We start from the raw sequence: 20,857 nt of genomic DNA on the forward strand, positions 1-20,857 counted from the left end.
GTTAAAATTATTTGTTAAAAAATAAATTAAAGAAAAAGAAGAAAAAAGAACGAACGAACGAAAACAAAATATTGTAAACGGAAATAGAGCGAGATGTCACTTGCAACTGGTAATACTTTTCAAATCAACTTAACTTTCTGCTTATATCCAATTAAGGTTCAAGCACGCTGTCCTGGGCACCTACCTCGGCTATCTGGGCTGTATGTTATAGTGGTTAGTGAGAGAGAACAGAGTGTAGTAATCTTACACGTACCCATCGAGTGGTTAAAACTCGCTCTGGGTGGAGACCAGTATCGGGCTGCGAACCCTGCACCTACCAGCCTTATGTCCGATGGCTTAACCATGGCACGACACCACCGAGGTCGGTCTAATAATACACTGTTGCGGGTCTCCAATAAAAGGAGGAAACTACAACGAAAGAGAAAGAAAAAGTCCATCAGTTTGCGAATGTATGAAGAAAACAACTGATTACATTATTTAAACAGTATGGGATTCTAATATTGTACAAAAAACTCAGGTTATTAGATTGTCATCATGTTAGTTTTGTTGCTGTCTCAGTGGTGACATGCGTTCAGTAAAAATTTAGGCGGTGAAGGCTGATTCTTATTGGATATTTCCTCCTTTTGTATTTAAGGAACCATTCATATGCATTGTCTATCTCAGCTTGCGTGACCACCAACCATATTCTCTTTATATTCAAACTAGAGGTCTGTGGAATCATATATAAGAAAATAAACGTATTTTACTTTTTAGACAGTACTACTCATTTCTTTGGTCATGGAAAATGTCAAAATTGACAGTTTATAACACTAAGTGGACTCGTACAATGATGCATGTTCATGTTGTATTGGGAGCAGGACAACTTTGAACTTGCTCCTAAACCAACTCGTGCCTACCAGCTCACCCCAGTGGTTGGTTAACTTGCCCCAATTGCACATTATTATGTTCGAAGTAACTGATAGAACTGTAACATATTTCACGCCAGAACATTCACTGGGAGTTCAAAATTGTAAATGTCACAGTAGTAAAAGGATCAAGGAACAATTAGATTAAACTGCTATCATCTGCTGTAATCATTATTAATAATAGATTATTGTTTATCCAATATTAGGACCTTTCTAATATAAGACCAGTTTTAATAAGACACACATGGTCGTAATAGCAGAGTTTCACTGCAATATTAATAAATAAAATGATACACTGAAGTTGTAGACATTCATTTTTAATGATATCATAAAAATTATTTACAGACAGTAAAGTTGAAATTGGGGGCGAGTTGGTAACCTTTAGGGGGTGAGTTGACTAAATTGTTTGAGGCGAGTTGAGCAAGTGTTGAGGTGAGTTGGTAGGAGCAAGCTGGTTTTGGGGTGAGTTGACCAGCATTCGTTGTATTGTCACATATAAACAGAATATGATTTGAGGTACATTTGGCAGGTCTTTGCCTGAGCACTATTGAATAAAATATATCTATAACCAGGGTTTCTGATAGAGGGTAAAACGAGTATGGTGCCATACCCACATTCTTTTGCCAATTTTTTTTTTAAGTTAACCTTTTGATAAAATTAATTACTCTTATCATTACTGTATGATTTTCTTAACCCTAACACTAAACTTAACCCATTTTCCTTCTGGGGAGGTGCCCATATCCCCTGTTGACTGTGGTTACATTCACTTCCATAGCGCTATACAAAATTTCTTTCTGGCAGAAACACTGATAATATAATAGTAAGGCTTTTTTTGTAACCGTTTGTGATCATTCTGATCACTTCTCTTTTGATTAGTACAGCCTTCTTTGTACTTGTCCAATGCTGCATTTTGCAAGGATCAGTTTGTGCTCAGTTCCAGTCGACTCCCATACAAACATCATGCTAAAGATTGCATACAAAATAATTTCCATAAATACTACAGCAATAGGCAGCCACCATCTTTGTCAATTAGAATAGAACTTAGAAGTGGCTATAGATATACACAGTGCCCATGTATATAGCCTCCGCTCCTCGTGTAATGAGGCATTCATATTTTGAGGGAAATCCAGTGTATGGCTACAACACCATATCTAAACTTTTCCATGCTAAGCATGGGTTACATCTAGAATAAAATAATTATGTACTACTTTTGAATAAGATGTAATGTGAAAAACTTCCTTATCTTTTCTCTGAACATATGCTTTTGTTTTGATTAATGACTAGTTATAAAACTTCTGATGGGTTCTACAAAAACAAATTAAGATAACCCATTTCTTGGTTGTGTAACAATTTTAACCATGTAAATGATCGAAATATAATGCGAAAATTAAATCAAAAAATGGATTCGCAAAATTTGACTATAGCAAGAGATGTGTGAATGACACAGGAACAACATTTAAGCAGATTATATTTGACTGATATACAGATTTATTAATGTTAAACAAACAGTAGACAAATCAGGGGGACAAGATGGAAGTTTCCATTCATATAGTGTAGAATTGTGTTTGCTTTTTTTTTAAAGAAGTGATGACTGACAAGCAACAAGTTCTTTCAGTACTGATGCCGATAAGTACTGCTTTACTGAATGAACCGAGTCGACTGACTGTCTCGGCCCTACATGACGTAATACAAACGCTGGACAGTTCAGTCCTGCAGGAGCTTGGTAAATATGTGATCTTCCCCTTGTTCTACACACTGAGACTGCCGCTGCAGGATAACAAGTAAGTATTTCAGTTTAATGAATGTAGAATATCAACAATATTCCAAATACTGAAACAAAAAGAATACATGTAAATTATCCTATAGGTGGTGTTTTGTTCTATCTTGTTTCTGTCTATCCATCTGTCTTTTTCTTTGTCTTTCTTACTTCCCTTCATGTTCTCGCTCTCTCTCATGCGTGTGTGCATGCCTCTGTTGTCTCTCTGTATTCATACTTTTCTATCTGACTTCTGCCCTCTTTATCTATATTTCAACAACATTATTTTGCATGGTATATTCTAGTGATGTTCCAGTGATCAGTTATAATTGAAAATTGATCGGTTTGGCTCAACCAATGTGATGATCAGTTATAAAAATCCTTAATCGATTGTATTAAAAAATGTTAGCTGTAATAATTCCCTCAGTTTAGATCATAGAATTTATTAATACACCGGAGTTTGGGTTTGTTTTCATGTGTAACTAAAGAAAAAATATATTAAATAGGTATTAAGGGTAAAATTAATCATTTGTAGGGTAAACATGACAATATGTGTATGATCCTTATGATTCTAAAGTTCATCTAATTCTAACCGATTGTGTAATCGAAAATTAATCGGTTGGTGCCAACCGATTATAACCAATGATGAAATTCCAACCAATTACTAACACTATTATACTCTTTACTATTAAACACTACATTAAAAATATTTATTTATTAAACACTTCCTTTTAAAAAATATTACAGCAAACAGGATCTTCTGACTGACATCTGCAGATGTCTTGAGTACTTCCTCTCTCGGACGACTGTGTCACAGTGGGACATCTTCAGAGATATTTTCAGTTGTGTCACCTGTAAACTGGGATCTCCCGAAGCTAAAGGAAGAGGTAATTCACACATCGACTGGAAAAAATTTGAGGGGAGTGATTAATTGCTTCCCTAACTAAAATGATGGGGAGCCATTTAAGATATTATCATATTGATACCATATAAAGTGAGACGTTAATGAGAGGAGTGATTAATTGCTTCCCTAACTAAAATGATGGGGAGCCATTTAAGATATCATATTGATAGCATATAAAGTGAGACATTAATGAGAGCTAAAAGGAATTTCCCTTGAAGTGGTCTCAAGGGAGTGCTGGGGAGCGAGAGTGATAGCTCCCCTTAAATGATGAGGTCTGGTATTCTTTGTACTCTTTACATAACTGGAGCCAAATTCATAAAACATACGTTTATGCTCACACTTGGCAGTTATATGTTTACAAGTGTTTGGTATGTATTTCATGGATAGAGATTATTATATGAGCTTGTGTGTTATACTGATTTTATGAAAAGTAATTATTCTCCCATCCCTAGCCATGCAAGACAGACCCATTCCATGACGTTAGCCCATGCGGAATAAATCTGTCTTACATGGGCTATGACGTCATTGAATTTAACATGGGGAGTATTACGGCGTTGGTAATATATGATGTCATATATATGCTAGTTGGTTAGTTTTAGATCAATATTTTGTTATTAAAACCTTCATTATAAAAGCTATCTTGTTAATTTGTAGTGTTAAATTATATTTATAATGACAGCTTCCCATTTAATTGTAGGTGTGAGTATAGATGTGTCATGGTTAAGACAAAAGAAAGCGGTTTATGTATATTTTGTAATCTGCGTTTATGTGCAAACCATTGCCACTAAATCCACAATTATAAACAATATTTATAATTACAGTGAGTTCAAAATATACATAACTAATTATCTTTCATCTTAATTGTCTGCTTGTAATAGATACAAAACACATAAAACACATAAAGTTAGGGAGTTTTGTGAATTTGGCCCCTTTTGGAGAGAACACTGTGAAATTTGTGGTATCACATGGAAAAATACTACGTATCCATGTGTTGGAGATCAATTTAAAAAAGACCTGATTGACTTCTCCATCATGATGAACTAGATGTCACAGCAAAAGCATCCACTGAAATTAACACAGCCTCATATGTACAAGTTAACTACGCACCAACAAATTCTGTTAATATGTTTTTGTTGGCAAAGATATTTTCTTTTCTATTAATTGTTTTTTTTAAAAATAACTTGTAATATAAATGGTATCTAACGGCCACTTGTGTTGTTTTTTCTGTTTATGTGTCTGCATACATTTACAGGGGTAAATGGTGGTCCAAACACTAGCCAGCCTATATGTGCTTGTAGCCTATAGAGTTTAGAAACTTGGCTAGTAAGGCCAAATAAATCGGTAATGTTCCTTTGAGTGTATGTGTTCTAAATAGCAAAATTATCCAAATTACTGTATATTAAAGGGACAGACTTTGGTTTCTGCCCATGAAAATGCACACTAAGTTTAGTTCATCTACAAACCTGTAACACATTTGGATAAAGTTACAACTGAGTGAAACATGAGTCTGTGACTTTGAAATGGTGAAATACCCTCTAAAAATAGACCCAAACTCGACTCCATAACTGTTAATTCTCAGATGCACGTGTATTTTTAAAAATATGAGAAATTTGTGATATTAAAAACACCAGGATTACCAAAAACACTTCAAATGTATGGAAATGAATAATCTAAACAATAAAATCAAAGTAAAGTATGATTTCAGTTATCAAAAATAGCTCTAATAGTAAAAAATATCCCTTAGTGTTTAAAACCTAGGGTATGTCCCTTTAAATGAATGACACATTTGTTCTCTCTTGTTCTTGCTTGCATGTCCCAATTACTGAAACAACTTCCTGCTCTACAATGTTAATCAAGAGCTCAGCATATTATTGTTGTTTTTCTTTCATTTTAGTTTGTGATTTGTCCGAGGAGCTGAAGCTGGCCATTGTTAAAGTTCTCCAAGCATTGGTCAGAAGTGGGACCAAGAGGTTTGTTCAGATTAGCTGTGTGCTGTTATTGCATTTTTAATGTTAAACTATTTTAAAAATTGAAATAAATAAATACATAAGTAAAATCACTGAAGTAAAGATGGGATCTCTATAAGCATTGAATCTGGAGTTACCTCCCTTGACTTGTTATAGAGTTGGAAAACATTTGACAATATTTTCAGTTTTTTGATTTTGTACTGTAGTGATGGTGTACATAACAAAGTCAAGCCCATTCAGGCCTAGCTCTGGTACTCACCAAAATTCGCCAAATACAAATTTTAATAACAGTTGGCAAATTTCCTCTGATATATAATATGTAGGCTTATTAGTATTATTTTCAGGGTTTTGAGAATTGAAAACTGGCGTAGACCATTTCTGGGTTTCAAAAAGCAAATTCAGACAACCCATTTTGTTTTTGCAGTGACCATGTAAATGATTCCCTAAATAAAAAGTAAATTTAATACACAAACAAATAATGGATTATACAAAACTTGACCTGTACTAGCTATGCATTCATTCTTTCAGTATTCTGTGGCCTGCAGTTTACTGTTTTACATCACTTGAGGGGCTTGTGTCGCAGGATCGAACCACCACGGTGGATCCATTCAACTGATATAGGTTTTTTGTCTTTCTCATTCCAACCAGTGTACCACAACTGCTCAAAGGCCATTGTATTTGCATTAGGAAAAATGTAGCTGGTTTCAGAATTACCAAATGTTTGACATCCAATAGCCAATGATTAATTAATCGATGTGCTCCAGTGGTGTCATTAAACAAAACAAACTTCTTTTTTTTCTATTGTTTTACAATGAATATTTATTGTAAAGTATTTATTTCTTGCAGCATTCACAACAAGCTGTACAGTGCTGCCAGCTTACCGCCTATGGGACACGCAGTCACTGTGTTGTTGTGGTTGGCCGAACACGAACAGGCACGAGAATTAAAAATTGTTGCCATGGAATGCCTGCTACAACTATCACAAGCAGACAACAAATGTACTTTATATACCTTTCATTTAGAATTGATAATGTTTAAACACAAGATTAATTTGTAAGATCTTGGATTAAAAGATTTTGATTTTTTTACAGCTAAACCAAAACACATCTTGTTAAAAACACCATTTACATTGTATAGAGTTAAAAAAAATTATTGGGCTGAATAATGTGAATATAGCTGATATTTATACCAAGTAGTTTTCTGTTTAAATTATCTGATTATATTTGAATGTTTACATTTGGAGTTACTGTAATGGATCATCACCTTAGGAAACCATTAACATCTGATAGGAATTAAATTTTTTATCAACTGTTTTCATCAACAACATTATCATGTCAAGCACATATTACTACCAACATTGGTTAAAAATACACCGGCCTCGGTGGGGTCGTGGTAGGCCATCGGTCTACAGGCTGGTAGGTACTGGGTTCGGATCCCAGTCGAGGCATGGGATTTTAAATCCAGATACCAACTCCAAACCCTGAGGCTCAATGGGTAGGTGTAAACCACTTGCACCGACCAGTGATCCATAACTGGTTCAACAAAGGCCATGGTTTGTCTTATCCTGCCTGTGGGAAGCGCAAATAAAAGATCCCTTGCTGCTAATCAGAAAAGTAGCCCATGTAGTGGTGACAGCAGGTTTCCTCTCAAAATCTGTGGTCCTTAACCATATGTCTGACGCCATATAACCATAAATAAAATGTGTTGAGTGCGTCGTTAAATAAAACATTTCTTTCTTTCTTGGTTAAAAATACATTTTATGAAACTTTGAACCAATTAATAGAACTTGCGAGCATTAAATTTTAAATTTTTATATATTTGTTTACCAAGTCAGTTAATAATTTTTTTTTTTTTTTTTTTTTTTTTTTTTTTTTTTTTTTTTTTATTAGCCCAGAAATGTCGATAGTGTCAGGGATGGGGCCCTGAATCACTATCTTACAGATAATGTTGAACATAAATAACATTAAATATATATATATATAATACATAATGAGTCGGTTAATAATTAATTTATCATTACTTGTGCTCTCTGATGCAGATAAAGACTCCATGTCCATGTATGGGGACACATTTTCTTCGTTCCTGCCTGGGATCTCAATGAGCTTGTGTCGTATCGTCAAGGGAGATTCACGCCAAGGTCAAGGGGTCATAGTGGTATGTTTGGTCTTTGGAAGGTTTACAGTTTGTGAAAAGTAGATTAAAGGTAGGGTCAACTCAAACAAGAGCCTTATGTGTTGGAAAGATGCATACCCAGACCACCAACACATACTGACACTTTAGCAAATGAAAAACGCGTAATTTTAGAGTTAATAAAAAAACATGTTTATTCCTGCTAACTGGGGGCAGCCATTTTGTTTCGTTTTTGTGACGTCCGGTGGGATAGCTTGGGGCGAAGTGACGTCAGCTCCTGACCATCTCCTGTATATACAGTGTAAACAAAAGCAGTAATTTTCGACAAGGCGCTTCTCTTTGATCAACCTGACTTGTCAGGCGTGGATCCAGGATTTTTAAATAGGGGGGGGGGCCGAGATTCCTAGGGGAGTCCGGGGGCATGCTCCCCCACAAAATTTTGAAATTTAAGTGGCCTGAAACACGATTTCCTTGCAACTGAGTAACAAAATAGCTATATTAACGTATGTTTTTGGTATTGTAATACTGTTTTTGTTGTCTTCAAAATTGGGAAATAAGTGCATTTTTGTGTAATTCCACTCTATTGTATGCTATAGTTAAACAAAAATAATAACTTGACCCCAAAAATAGGGGGGGCCCGGGCCCCTTGTGCCCCCCACTAAATCCGCGCCTGCTTGTAAAACAGCATAAATGACGTAATAATATAAAAAACTATTTAACTAAATATATTTCAAGTTGCATTAACGGAACAAAATGGGGTTATAGTATTTTTCTCTGTTAAATAATCCAAAGGAAAAATGTACACTATTAGGCCTATTGATATGCTACGTTGGAGCAAAAACGACAACCCACGATACCCAAGTGATAATTTTCTTTTCTTTGGGACTACGTAATTGGTCAGTTCTGTGGTTGTAGATGGAAAAGTCTACTTAATCAATAGTTTTACAGAACTATTTACAGTAATAACCATGTCCATTACAATTTTAGGGGCGACAGGTAATATTCCACAATACCGGTATGTATTTTTGTGTCTAGACAGCATCAATTAATTGGCTCGTCTGGTTACCAATCAAATACACACCTGCCAATCAGAAATCACAGGTAGAAGCAACTAACAGCATAGACCAATTAACTAAGAAAACACTCCATGTATCATTTCAGTACGTAGATTAATGCATGGGGAAAACATGGTTAATTGTTTCGACTTGTTGTGTAACCACTTTGACAATGGTATTTTATTTTATATTGAAAAATAATATATATAGTGCTGGATATACTTACTGTTGGCTTACTGAGATGTGTATTATTACAGAACATTGCAATGTATGACTATTTATCAACCAGGTAGATTGTGTTTCTCTAGTTCTAAAGCTCATTCCTGACGTGACGTGTTAAGTATTACATAACCACCAGCTCGCCAGAGGGCGTACTCACTGAGATGGTACAAAATTGCTGCGCCCGTTATATATAATAGTCATCACATTTAACCGTTTTATTAATTAACTATACGATTATACGTGTTGATATTAAGCAATAATGTGCATTATATATCGTTGAATATGCATACCAAGCCAAATGCCTTAATTGTCCTCTCCTTTAAGTGAATATGTTGTTTATCTCTCTATATTTTTTAAAAAGTGTGTCCCACAGACAGGACAGTACATACCACTACCTTTGATATACCAGTTGCAGGGCACTGTTTTTGTATTTTCTAATAAATTAATAATAACTGGAGGAGAGATGTATGTGCACAACTACTACACTATATTTCAGTCTGAATAGAATGGTTTAATAAGGCTGTTTTCATCATTCAGTTTAATTAGATCTACTCCACTATATTTCAGTCTGAATAGAATGGTTTAATAAGGCTGTTTTCATCATTCACTTTAATTAGATCTACTCCACTATATTTCAGTCTGAATAGAATGGTTTAATAAGGCTGTTTTCATCATTCAGTTTAATTAGATCTACTCCACTATATTTCAGTCTGAATAGAATGGTTTAATAAGGCTGTTTTCATCATTCACTTTAATTAGATCTACTACACTATATTTCAGTCTGAATAGAATGGTTTAATAAGGCTGTTTTCATCATTCAGTTTAATTAGATCTACTCCACTATATTTCAGTCTGAATGGAATGGTTTAATAAGGCTGTTTTCATCATTCAGTTTAATTAGATCTACTACACTATATTTCAGTCTGAATGGAATGGTTTAATAAGGCTGTTTTCATCATTCAGTTTAATTAGATCTACTCCACTATATTTCAGTCTGAATGGAATGGTTTAATAAGGCTGTTTTCATCATTCAGTTTAATTAGATCTTTTTTTAACTGATATCCTTTACTGTTCAAGCATGATATTCTGGATGTACACAACATAATTATCTGGGCCCATATGTATGACAACTGGATAAATTTAAACTGATAGATCCTATACCTACATTCTGGTTCTTAGTGCCTATGAGCCCTAGTAAGTCGGGAGTCAGTGTTGTGGTCTTACACTACCCATTGGTCTATTAAATGCAATCTGGGTGGAAGAAGGTACTGAGATTTGAACTCATTACCTACAGGCCTTAAATCTGATGGCTCAACAACTACACCACTGAGGTCAGTGACTATATACTAGGGTGATTTTATTTACAAATTAAGAATAATAGGTATTAACATACAATGATAACACAAAGAGAAACAAAATCATGTTAAAATTTATTTTTCTATTTGGTAGAAAGCCCTGGAAGTGTGGTGGAAAATCGTGTGTCTGGTGGTTGGGGATGCAGCGCTGAGTCATCATCAAACAACAAACAATAATTTCCCTGGTAAACTACTAAGTCCTCACCCTACAGTTTTCCCTTTTTCACGAAATAACCTAGGAATTCTTCAGTACTTTGTTCTGCTAAAGCTAACATTGGTTGGATTGACGAAATGTGATGATCACACATTATTTTTGTCTACATTTAAGCCTTACATGTAGACAAACAAATGATGGGATTTAGTTGGTGAAGTGCTCATCTGGGCCTATGGTGCTTGGGTAATAGGATCAAACCTCATTGGTGGATCCATTGGTGGGGTTTTTCCATCTCCAAAACTGCCTCATGACTCGTACATGGTTATGATCTAAGATTAGTAGTTTTATATTGGATAATTGTTTACAGTTCAGCACATACCAATAGATGGGTTTAGTATGACTGCTTTATATGTGATGTCAGAACATGTGTTTTGTGAAAGTTTGTCAGTAGCAATTTTGAAATAAGAAAGTAAATGTTCAGAAAACAATGAATGTTGTGTTTCAATTGCATAGAACAAAACATACAATGAAGGCTGTGGGGTGTTTTTTGTGGCAAAATATATTATAAAAGATCCCTTGTTACTAATGGAGAAATGTAGCGGGTTTCCTCTGAAGACTATATGTCAGAATTATCAAATGTTTGACATTCAACAGCTGATGATTAATTAATCAATCTGCTCTAGTGGTGTCATTAAACAAAACAAACTTTGGACAAAATGTTAAATGTGTACATATGACTGAATACTTGTATTTATTGTAAATTATTAAACATAGCTATTTAGGAAGTTGTGCATAACCAAGAGATAAATGCAGTGTTACTCTACATAATGTTTTTTTGTGTTTTCAGATGCTGTTGACGAGAGAATCAAAGGTTTGGTAGTTGAAAGAACGGAAGAATGGGTGAAATCAACAACATCAAAACTTGTTATTCTTGTAAAACAGATCGCCACGTTAAAAACTCACTCCAACTGGCGGGTTCGAATGGCACTTGTCAAATGGGCAGAGATGTTACTCAAGTCTTGTTCCAGGTAACAATGTGAAAGTAATAATAATAATATTTGACATTTGTGACTGGTGTAAGAGATACCCATGTGATATTTATAGTCTCTTCATGCGAAAATACATCTTTTGAGAGGTCATGACCTCTGATCAGGTGATCGATTGACTGTGTCACTCGATACAGCATAGATTTTCATGCAAAAAGTGTGCGCATGGTTCTTTTGATTCATATTTTTAAATTGGGAAAAAATACTTGCTGTCAATTCTTATAGTTAATGTTACCAGCATAATATATATTTTAATAATTTTGTTTAGCCTTGAATATGTTTATAATATTGTTTGTGTAAACTTCATTGATAGATGTGTAGCGTGGGAATGCAAAGTTTCATTGATAAATAGAAAACTGAAGTGACAACAATATGACATCATTTTGCTAATTGACATCATTTGGTAAGCGACATAATTTTCCCAGTCTTTAATCTGTGCATTTTCATGTCTTGTTTGGTTATTTTGGAAGTCATTCTATGCGATTTTTGTTTACTGATGTGCGATGTAATAAATAAAATACTATACTCATTCCTGTGTGAGACCGTTTATACTACAACTCGTACATCATGTACGATTAAAAACACACGAGTGGTAAGATAAACGTCTCACATGGGAACTCGTTTAGTATTCTCTATGTCTGCTTACTTCAGGTCGATGTCCGAGTCTGTGTCAGTGTTTCTGGAAGTTCTGGTCTGTCTTCTTATCGACGAGTACGACAGTGTTTCCACTCAGTGTCGCAGAGTTCTAACCCAATACAACAAGACCTGTGAGGACAGCAGCGAGGCGAGACCGCTCACAGAAATACTAGAGGAGAACCTCTACGCGCTGACTACATCACTACCTAGGCAGATCAGAATGGCTGGTTAGCATTTAACTATTCCTTGGATTGGGATTTAGCTTGGTCGATAGAACACTTGTCTCAAGGGGTTGAGTTGCAGGATCAAACCACCTCGGTGGACACATTGGGTTTTTCCAATTCCCAACCACTTCTTCACGACTAATATATCAAAGGCTTTGGTATGTGCTGTCCTTTTTGTGGCAAAGTGCATGTAAAAGATCTCTCGCTGTTAACGGAAAACTATAATGGGTTTTCTTTGAAAACTGTCACAATTACCAAATGTTTGACATCCAGTAGCCGATGATTAATTAATCAGTGTGCTCTAGTGTTTCATTAGCCCAGTAGTTGAGCTATTTGAAGTTAGAGAGTTAAAATGCCACGCTTTAAGATTATTGTCTGTTATTTAATCAAAATTATGCCAGTTTTATTCAAACATTTTTAATATTTCAGATGAGGAGGAAAAGCTTGCTGTAGTCAATCTTCTAGGAGGATATCTTGCCTTACTTGGTATGTCTATTAAATTTTTCTTTTGTTTTCTTGCCTTGACAAAGTCAAAATGTGAGATTATAGGTATTATTTTTCTGACTGGTGGCAGCAGCACCCTCAACTTTTGTATTTAATTCCATGTTAAGTGTTTTTGTTTAGCTCTTTTTTTCACAAATTTTAGTCGTGTATCAATAAAACTTGGTTTATAGCTGCATGTATGACTATTCATTTCAATGCATGTTACAATTATAGTTGTGTATCAATAAAACTTGGTTTATAGCTGCATGTATGACTATTCATTTCAATGCATGTTACAATTTTAGTTGTGTATCAATAAAACTTGGTTTATAGCTGCATGTATGACTATTCATTTCAATGCATGTTACAATTATAGTTGTGTATCAATAAAACTTGGTTTATAGCTGCATGTATGACTATTCATTTCAATGCATGTTACAATTATAGTTGTGTATTAATAAAACTTGGTTTATAGCTGCATGTATGACTATTCATTTCAATGCATGTTAAAAAAATTAATCTTGTACAATTTGGGCTATATAAAACTGCAGACTATGAAATTAATAGATTGTTGCTACATTTATCTGGAGTAATCTTACGTTTAAATAACATTTTTGTGGGTGTTATACACTTAGAATGTTACTTCTCTTTCTGGGCAAATGAGTCTAAATAATAAAACAAATACAATAAATGCATTTCATATGATACACCTGACTTTTATTTTCACGATACACATCATTAAACATTTTAAATTATTCATCATGACCAAAATATAAGTACAATAAACAATAAGTACCCACAAAACAAAAAAACATACATGTTTCAATCCAGTATCTTGCCTGAACTGATAAAATACATCACACTTCACTGAGTACTGCTCGTACTTTTAAGTCCGCCCCATTTGCCAAGTCCCCAGGCCAATAAAAAAAACCTAAAAAATTATTTCACTTTAATTCCTAAGTCAAATGATTAAAGTGGTATTTGTTTCAGGTCCCAATGTGAATTCTTTGTTGAGGTCGTTCTCTCATCTTAAGCGGTTGTCCCTGGCTCTTGTCCAGTCTCTCGAGATTGACTGTACGGATCTGAAGATTATTGAAGAGAGAACCACAATATCTGGTCATGGTAAGAAAAGGAAAGGAGTATTTGTTTATTACATGTTCGTGCAAGTTTTCAAGGCTCAAACTTAATGACGGCACTGACAGCAATTGCCGTTGTTGAAATGTAAATTGCCATAGGTAGGGAACATCACCGACTGCACTTTCATGCTGTAGGTAAAGCTCCTCAACAATGACAAAATGTATGCACCTGGTGTACATTATTTGCCAATATTTAACATTTGTACATTTGAAATATGTCTACATACAGCAAAATAACCTTTCAGTCATGTTTATTTGCTGCAAATGTCACTTTAAAATAAAAAGTTGCCATAGGGGGGCTCAAAATTGCTGTGGGAGCCAAATTCTTCAGTTCGAGTCTTGAGATCTAGGTCAGTTGGTAGAGTGCTCGCTTGAGGGGCTTGGGTTGTAGGATCGAACCACGTCAATGGATCCATTTTCTGATTGGGTGTTTTCTGTCTCAACGAGTACACCACGACTGATATATCAGAGGCTGTGGTATGTGTTATCTTGTCTGTGGGAAAGTGCAGATAAAAGATATCTTCTGGGAAGGGAGAAGCCACTTCTACTTTTTCAATTCTTGATTAGTGGAATAGTTGGATCATGGAAAGCTGGATTATGTAAAAAGAAATTTTAAATAAATTTTTGTCCATTTAAAATAACACAAAAAAAGATGGCAATTTGCATCAGTACATAATATGTTTTACTTTTCTTTAAATTCAGAAATTGGTATAGTAAATTCAGAAAGATGGAATGACATTTTGAAACCAAGGAAGTTCTACCAGCACTTCCGTGACAGAAACATTGAAAAGGGTCTGCTGTATGTGTGCAATGTGCTTGGACAGTATGGTAGGTATCTTTAGCAAATGTACTCGGTGTATGCCTGAGGTATGATGGGATGTAGGATCAATCACCTGTGATAGACAAAGGTTTTTTTCTTCCTTTTCTTTGATAAGCAATTACTGTACTAATAAAACAAACCATTAATGTAAGTAATGCTGACATTCTCCATGCATTATTTTGGCAACAAACAGTTTGTGTAGGCCTTTGATGCCTAACAGCCAACAATTCATTAATATATTTACCTGTGTTTGACACCCAACAGCCAATTTATTTTTTTGTGTTGGGGTATCCTTAAACATTTATTGGTTGGTTGGCTGATTGGTGGATTGGTTGGTTGGGTTGGTTAGTTGGTGGATTCGTTGGTTGGTGGATTCATTGGTTGGTTGGTCGGTCGTTCGTTCGTTTGTTCATTCATTCATTCATTCCCACATTCATTCATTATTCTTGTCATTAAACATCCATTCATTCATCCATTAATTACTCTAGTTTGGGTGGGACATAGTCCAGATGCCTGATCCATCTAAGATCAATCCCCATTGGTGGCCCCATGGAGCCATTTCTAGATCCTGCCAGTGCTCACAACTAGGGTTTCACAGGCCATGGTATGTACTATTCTGTCTGTAGGATGGTGCATATAAAAGATCGTATCTCATTATCTGTGTGGTCGTTAACCATATATCTGACACAAAATATCTGTAAATAATAATGTGTTCATTAAATAAAACATTTCTTTCAATCCTCTGATTTGTGTTCTCTCAACAGGTGACATCCACATTCTTATTGATCATTTCCTCGACTTGTTTCAAGAGACACAGGTTTATCGTCTCGCAGCTACAGTGATCATGAATGAAATCGTTGCTGGAACTGTTCTCTGTCAGAATCCAGGTAATAAAATCACATCACATTTTATTCATTAACTGGGATCTTGTTGATGTTCTTGTGCCAACACAGAAACAAATGTAGGTGGAAGCAAAAATATTGTGTAATCATTTCGATTCCACACACAATTAATTTAGAAGGTTTTATTGTAAATTAAAAAATAAAATTGTCTTTGATATTTTTTTTACTGGTTTAATGATCAATTATTTAATGTTATGCATCATTTTTAGTTTCATCTGCTTTTATTTAAAGTGACAGACCCTAGTTTTTAAAAACTATGGTATATTTTCCACTTTTAGAGCTGGGTTTTTTGTAACGTACATTAGACATTACTGGGTTTATTGTTTCGATTATCCTTTTCCATACATCCAGAGTATTTCTAGTTATCCTGATATCATGAAATGCATTTTCATATTTTCTGAAATGTATGTACCTCTGAGAAGTAACAGTTATAAGACAAGTTCTTGTCTATTTCCTAAGGATATTTGTGTTTTAACGTCAGACTCTTGTTGCACTCTGTTGTAACTTTATCCAAATGTGTTACAGGTTTGTAGAATAATCAGATTTAAGTGTCCATTTTAACAGGCTGAAACTTTAACAGTCAGTAACCAATGTTTGTGTTGGGCTGAGGAAGGAGAGGCAGGATGTAGTCACTTGGTAGAATGCTCACATGTAGGATTGTAGGATTGATTGTCCTCAATTCCCAGTCATTAACTAACCGGCCCTAATCTAGCTGGCGAAATGAGAGCAGTGAGAAGTTGAAGTAATGTTTTGGACCAAATCCGATTAAAAAAGAAAGTCACACAACAGATATCAAGAGCCCAATGTCATAGCTCATTTGTCACCTTGTCTGTCCATATTTTCACTTTGGTGCCGTTTGTAGTGACCAGTCAAGTGTTGTAAATTCTCGACTACATTGACTTCAGTAATGCCAGAAAATACTAATTATTACTTTCTTTTTAACCTAATGACACATAATCAACTACTTAATAATATCATATTTTTAATAAAACATACAATTGTTTTGGTTTAAATTTTATTACCAGAAGTGTTAGTAATTTATAACGAAATATTACGATTAGAACCGAGTGTATAATTCAGAATGAACGCGGAACATGCCCAATTGTTACGAAATGTACCAATAAATATTCACTTTGCCTATTTTTATCAAACTTCTTCCCTTTCTTCTGGGAAGGGAGAAGCCACTTCTACTTTTTCAATTCTTGATTAGGGCGTTATCTGATGTTATCAAACTTGGTATGTGCTTTCCTTCCATGCGAAAGTGCTTTTAAAAGATGTGGACTTGTAAGTTTTTTGCTTTGACTTGTCTGGCAGACTACTGATATATTTGTAATTTCTGTACACCAGGTCCCATGATTATAAAACTTTTAGAATCTCGACTCAATCTTGAATGACCTGACGCACATGTAATCTGTATTGCGTTGCCATGACTTTAATGACCTCACACGTGTAATCTGTATTGCGTTGCCATGACTTTAATGACCTGACACACATGTAATCTGTATTGCGTTGCCATGACTTTAATGACCTGACACACATGTAATCTGTATTGCGTTGCCATGACTTTAATGACCTCACACGTGTAATCTGTATTGCGTTGCCATGACTTTAATGACCTGACACACATGTAATCTGTATTGCGTTGCCATGACTTTAATGACCTCACACGTGTAATCTGTATTGCGTTGCCATGACTTTAATGACCTGACGCACATGTAATCTGTATTGCGTTGCCATGACTTTAATGACCTCACACGTGTAATCTGTATTGCGTTGCCATGACTTTAATGACCTCACACGTGTAATCTGTATTGCGTTGCCATGACTTTAATGACCTGACACACATGTAATCTGTATTGCGTTGCCATGACTTTAATGACCTGACACACATGTAATCTGTATTGCGTTGCCATGACTTTAATGACCTCACACGTGTAATCTGTATTGCGTTGCCATGACTTTAATGACCTCACACGTGTAATCTGTATTGCGTTGCCATGACTTTAATGACCTGACGCACATGTAATCTGTATTGCGTTGCCATGACTTTAATGACCTCACACGTGTAATCTGTATTGCGTTGCCATGACTTTAATGACCTCACACGTGTAATCTGTATTGCGTTGCCATGACTTTAATGACCTGACGCACATGTAATCTGTATTGCGTTGCCATGACTTTAATGACCTCACACGTGTAATCTGTATTGCGTTGCCATGACTTTAATGACCTCACACGTGTAATCTGTATTGCGTTGCCATGACTTTAATGACCTCACACATGTAATCTGTATTGCGTTGCCATGACTTTAATGACCTCACACGTGTAATCTGTATTGCGTTGCCATGACTTTAATGACCTGACGCACGTGTAATCTGTATTGCGTTGCCATGACTTTAATGACCTCACACGTGTAATCTGTATTGCGTTGCCATGACTTTAATGACCTCACACGTGTAATCTGTATTGCGTTGCCATGACTTTAATGACCTGACACATGTAATCTGTATTGCGTTGCCATGACTTTAATGACCTCACACGTGTAATCTGTATTGCGTTGCCATGACTTTAATGACCTGACACACATGTAATCTGTATTGCGTTGCCATGACTTTAATGACCTGACGCACATGTAATCTGTATTGCGTTGCCATGACTTTAATGACCTGACGCACATGTAATCTGTATTGCGTTGCCATGACTTTAATGACCTGACACATGTAATCTGTATTGCGTTGCCATGACTTTAATGACCTGACCTGTAATCTGTATTGCGTTGCCATGACGTGTAATCTGTATTGACCTGCCATGACTTTAATGACCTGACACATGTAATCTGTATTGCGTTGCCATGACTTTAATGACCTGACACACGTGTAATCTGTATTGCGTTGCCATGACTTTAATGACCTGACACACATGTAATCTGTATTGCGTTGCCATGACTTTAATGACCTGACACGTGTAATCTGTATTGCGTTGCCATGACTTTAATGACCTGACACGTGTAATCTGTATTGCGTTGCCATGACTTTAATGACCTGACACGTGTAATCTGTATTGCGTTGCCATGACTTTAATGACCTGACGCACATGTAATCTGTATTGCGTTGCCATGACTTTAATGACCTGACACGTGTAATCTGTATTGCGTTGCCATGACTTTAATGACCTGACGCACATGTAATCTGTATTGCGTTGCCATGACTTTAATGACCTGACACGTGTAATCTGTATTGCGTTGCCATGACTTTAATGACCTGACACGTGTAATCTGTATTGCGTTGCCATGACTTTAATGACCTGACACGTGTAATCTGTATTGCGTTGCCATGACTTTAATGACCTGACACGTGTAATCTGTATTGCGTTGCCATGACTTTAATGACCTGACACGTGTAATCTGTATTGCGTTGCCATGACTTTAATGACCTGACGCACATGTAATCTGTATTGCGTTGCCATGACTTTAATGACCTGACACGTGTAATCTGTATTGCGTTGCCATGACTTTAATGACCTGACGCACATGTAATCTGTATTGCGTTGCCATGACTTTAATGACCTGACACACATGTAATCTGTATTGCGTTGCCATGACTTTAATGACCTCACACGTGTAATCTGTATTGCGTTGCCATGACTTTAATGACCTCACACGTGTAATCTGTATTGTGTTGCTATGACTTTAATGACCTCACACGTGTAATCTGTATTGCGTTGCCATGACTTTAATGACCTGACGCACATGTAATCTGTATTGCGTTGCCATGACTTTAATGACCTGACGCACATGTAATCTGTATTGCGTTGCCATGACTTTAATGACCTGACGCACATGTAATCTGTATTGCGTTGCCATGACTTTAATGACCTGACACATGTAATCTGTATTGCGTTGCCATGACTTTAATGACCTGACACACGTGTAATCTGTATTGTGTTGCCATGACTTTAATGACCTGACACATGTAATCTGTATTGCGTTGCCATGACTTTAATGACCTGACACACGTGTAATCTGTATTGCGTTGCCATGACTTTAATGACCTGACGCACATGTAATCTGTATTGCGTTGCCATGACTTTAATGACCTGACACGTGTAATCTGTATTGCGTTGCCATGACTTTAATGACCTGACACGTGTAATCTGTATTGCGTTGCCATGACTTTAATGACCTGACACGTGTAATCTGTATTGCGTTGCCATGACTTTAATGACCTGACGCACATGTAATCTGTATTGCGTTGCCATGACTTTAATGACCTGACACGTGTAATCTGTATTGCGTTGCCATGACTTTAATGACCTGACGCACATGTAATCTGTATTGCGTTGCCATGACTTTAATGACCTGACACGTGTAATCTGTATTGCGTTGCCATGACTTTAATGACCTGACACGTGTAATCTGTATTGCGTTGCCATGACTTTAATGACCTGACACGTGTAATCTGTATTGCGTTGCCATGACTTTAATGACCTGACACGTGTAATCTGTATTGCGTTGCCATGACTTTAATGACCTGACACGTGTAATCTGTATTGCGTTGCCATGACTTTAATGACCTGACGCACATGTAATCTGTATTGCGTTGCCATGACTTTAATGACCTGACACGTGTAATCTGTATTGCGTTGCCATGACTTTAATGACCTGACGCACATGTAATCTGTATTGCGTTGCCATGACTTTAATGACCTGACACACATGTAATCTGTATTGCGTTGCCATGACTTTAATGACCTCACACGTGTAATCTGTATTGCGTTGCCATGACTTTAATGACCTCACACGTGTAATCTGTATTGTGTTGCTATGACTTTAATGACCTCACACGTGTAATCTGTATTGCGTTGCCATGACTTTAATGACCTGACGCACATGTAATCTGTATTGCGTTGCCATGACTTTAATGACCTCACACGTGTAATCTGTATTGCGTTGCCATGACTTTAATGACCTGACGCACATGTAATCTGTATTGCGTTGCCATGACTTTAATGACCTGACACACATGTAATCTGTATTGCGTTGCCATGACTTTAATGACCTGACACACGTGTAATCTGTATTGCGTTGCCATGACTTTAATGACCTCACACGTGTAATCTGTATTGCGTTGCCATGACTTTAATGACCTGACGCACATGTAATC

General features: G+C 36.1%; 1 protein-coding gene across 2 annotated transcripts in view; it reads left to right on the forward strand.

Annotated features, from left to right (window-relative positions):
* The first annotated feature begins 417 nt into the window (after positions 1 to 417).
* The window catches only part of LOC121388087 (TELO2-interacting protein 1 homolog), a 47,250-nt gene continuing 26,810 nt past the window's right edge, over positions 418 to 20,857 (forward strand). Inside the window, exons 1-13 of one of the 2 annotated variants that reach the window (XM_041519299.1) lie at positions 418 to 484; positions 2,488 to 2,686; positions 3,409 to 3,548; positions 5,460 to 5,535; positions 6,379 to 6,530; positions 7,571 to 7,686; positions 10,389 to 10,479; positions 11,296 to 11,476; positions 12,146 to 12,357; positions 12,784 to 12,840; positions 13,828 to 13,959; positions 14,676 to 14,801; positions 15,558 to 15,680. In XM_041519299.1, the coding sequence (XP_041375233.1) occupies positions 2,493 to 2,686; positions 3,409 to 3,548; positions 5,460 to 5,535; positions 6,379 to 6,530; positions 7,571 to 7,686; positions 10,389 to 10,479; positions 11,296 to 11,476; positions 12,146 to 12,357; positions 12,784 to 12,840; positions 13,828 to 13,959; positions 14,676 to 14,801; positions 15,558 to 15,680 (1,600 nt within the window). In that variant the 5' untranslated portion in view covers positions 418 to 484; positions 2,488 to 2,492. Of the gene's footprint in view, positions 518 to 2,487; positions 2,687 to 3,408; positions 3,549 to 5,459; positions 5,536 to 6,378; positions 6,531 to 7,570; positions 7,687 to 10,388; positions 10,480 to 11,295; positions 11,477 to 12,145; positions 12,358 to 12,783; positions 12,841 to 13,827; positions 13,960 to 14,675; positions 14,802 to 15,557; positions 15,681 to 20,857 lie in introns of both variants that reach the window. The other variant, XM_041519300.1, reaches the window with a different exon arrangement.

The sequence above is a fragment of the Gigantopelta aegis genome, chromosome 14 (assembly GCF_016097555.1).
Source record: "Gigantopelta aegis isolate Gae_Host chromosome 14, Gae_host_genome, whole genome shotgun sequence".
Taxonomy (NCBI): Eukaryota; Metazoa; Mollusca; class Gastropoda; order Neomphalida; family Peltospiridae; genus Gigantopelta; species Gigantopelta aegis.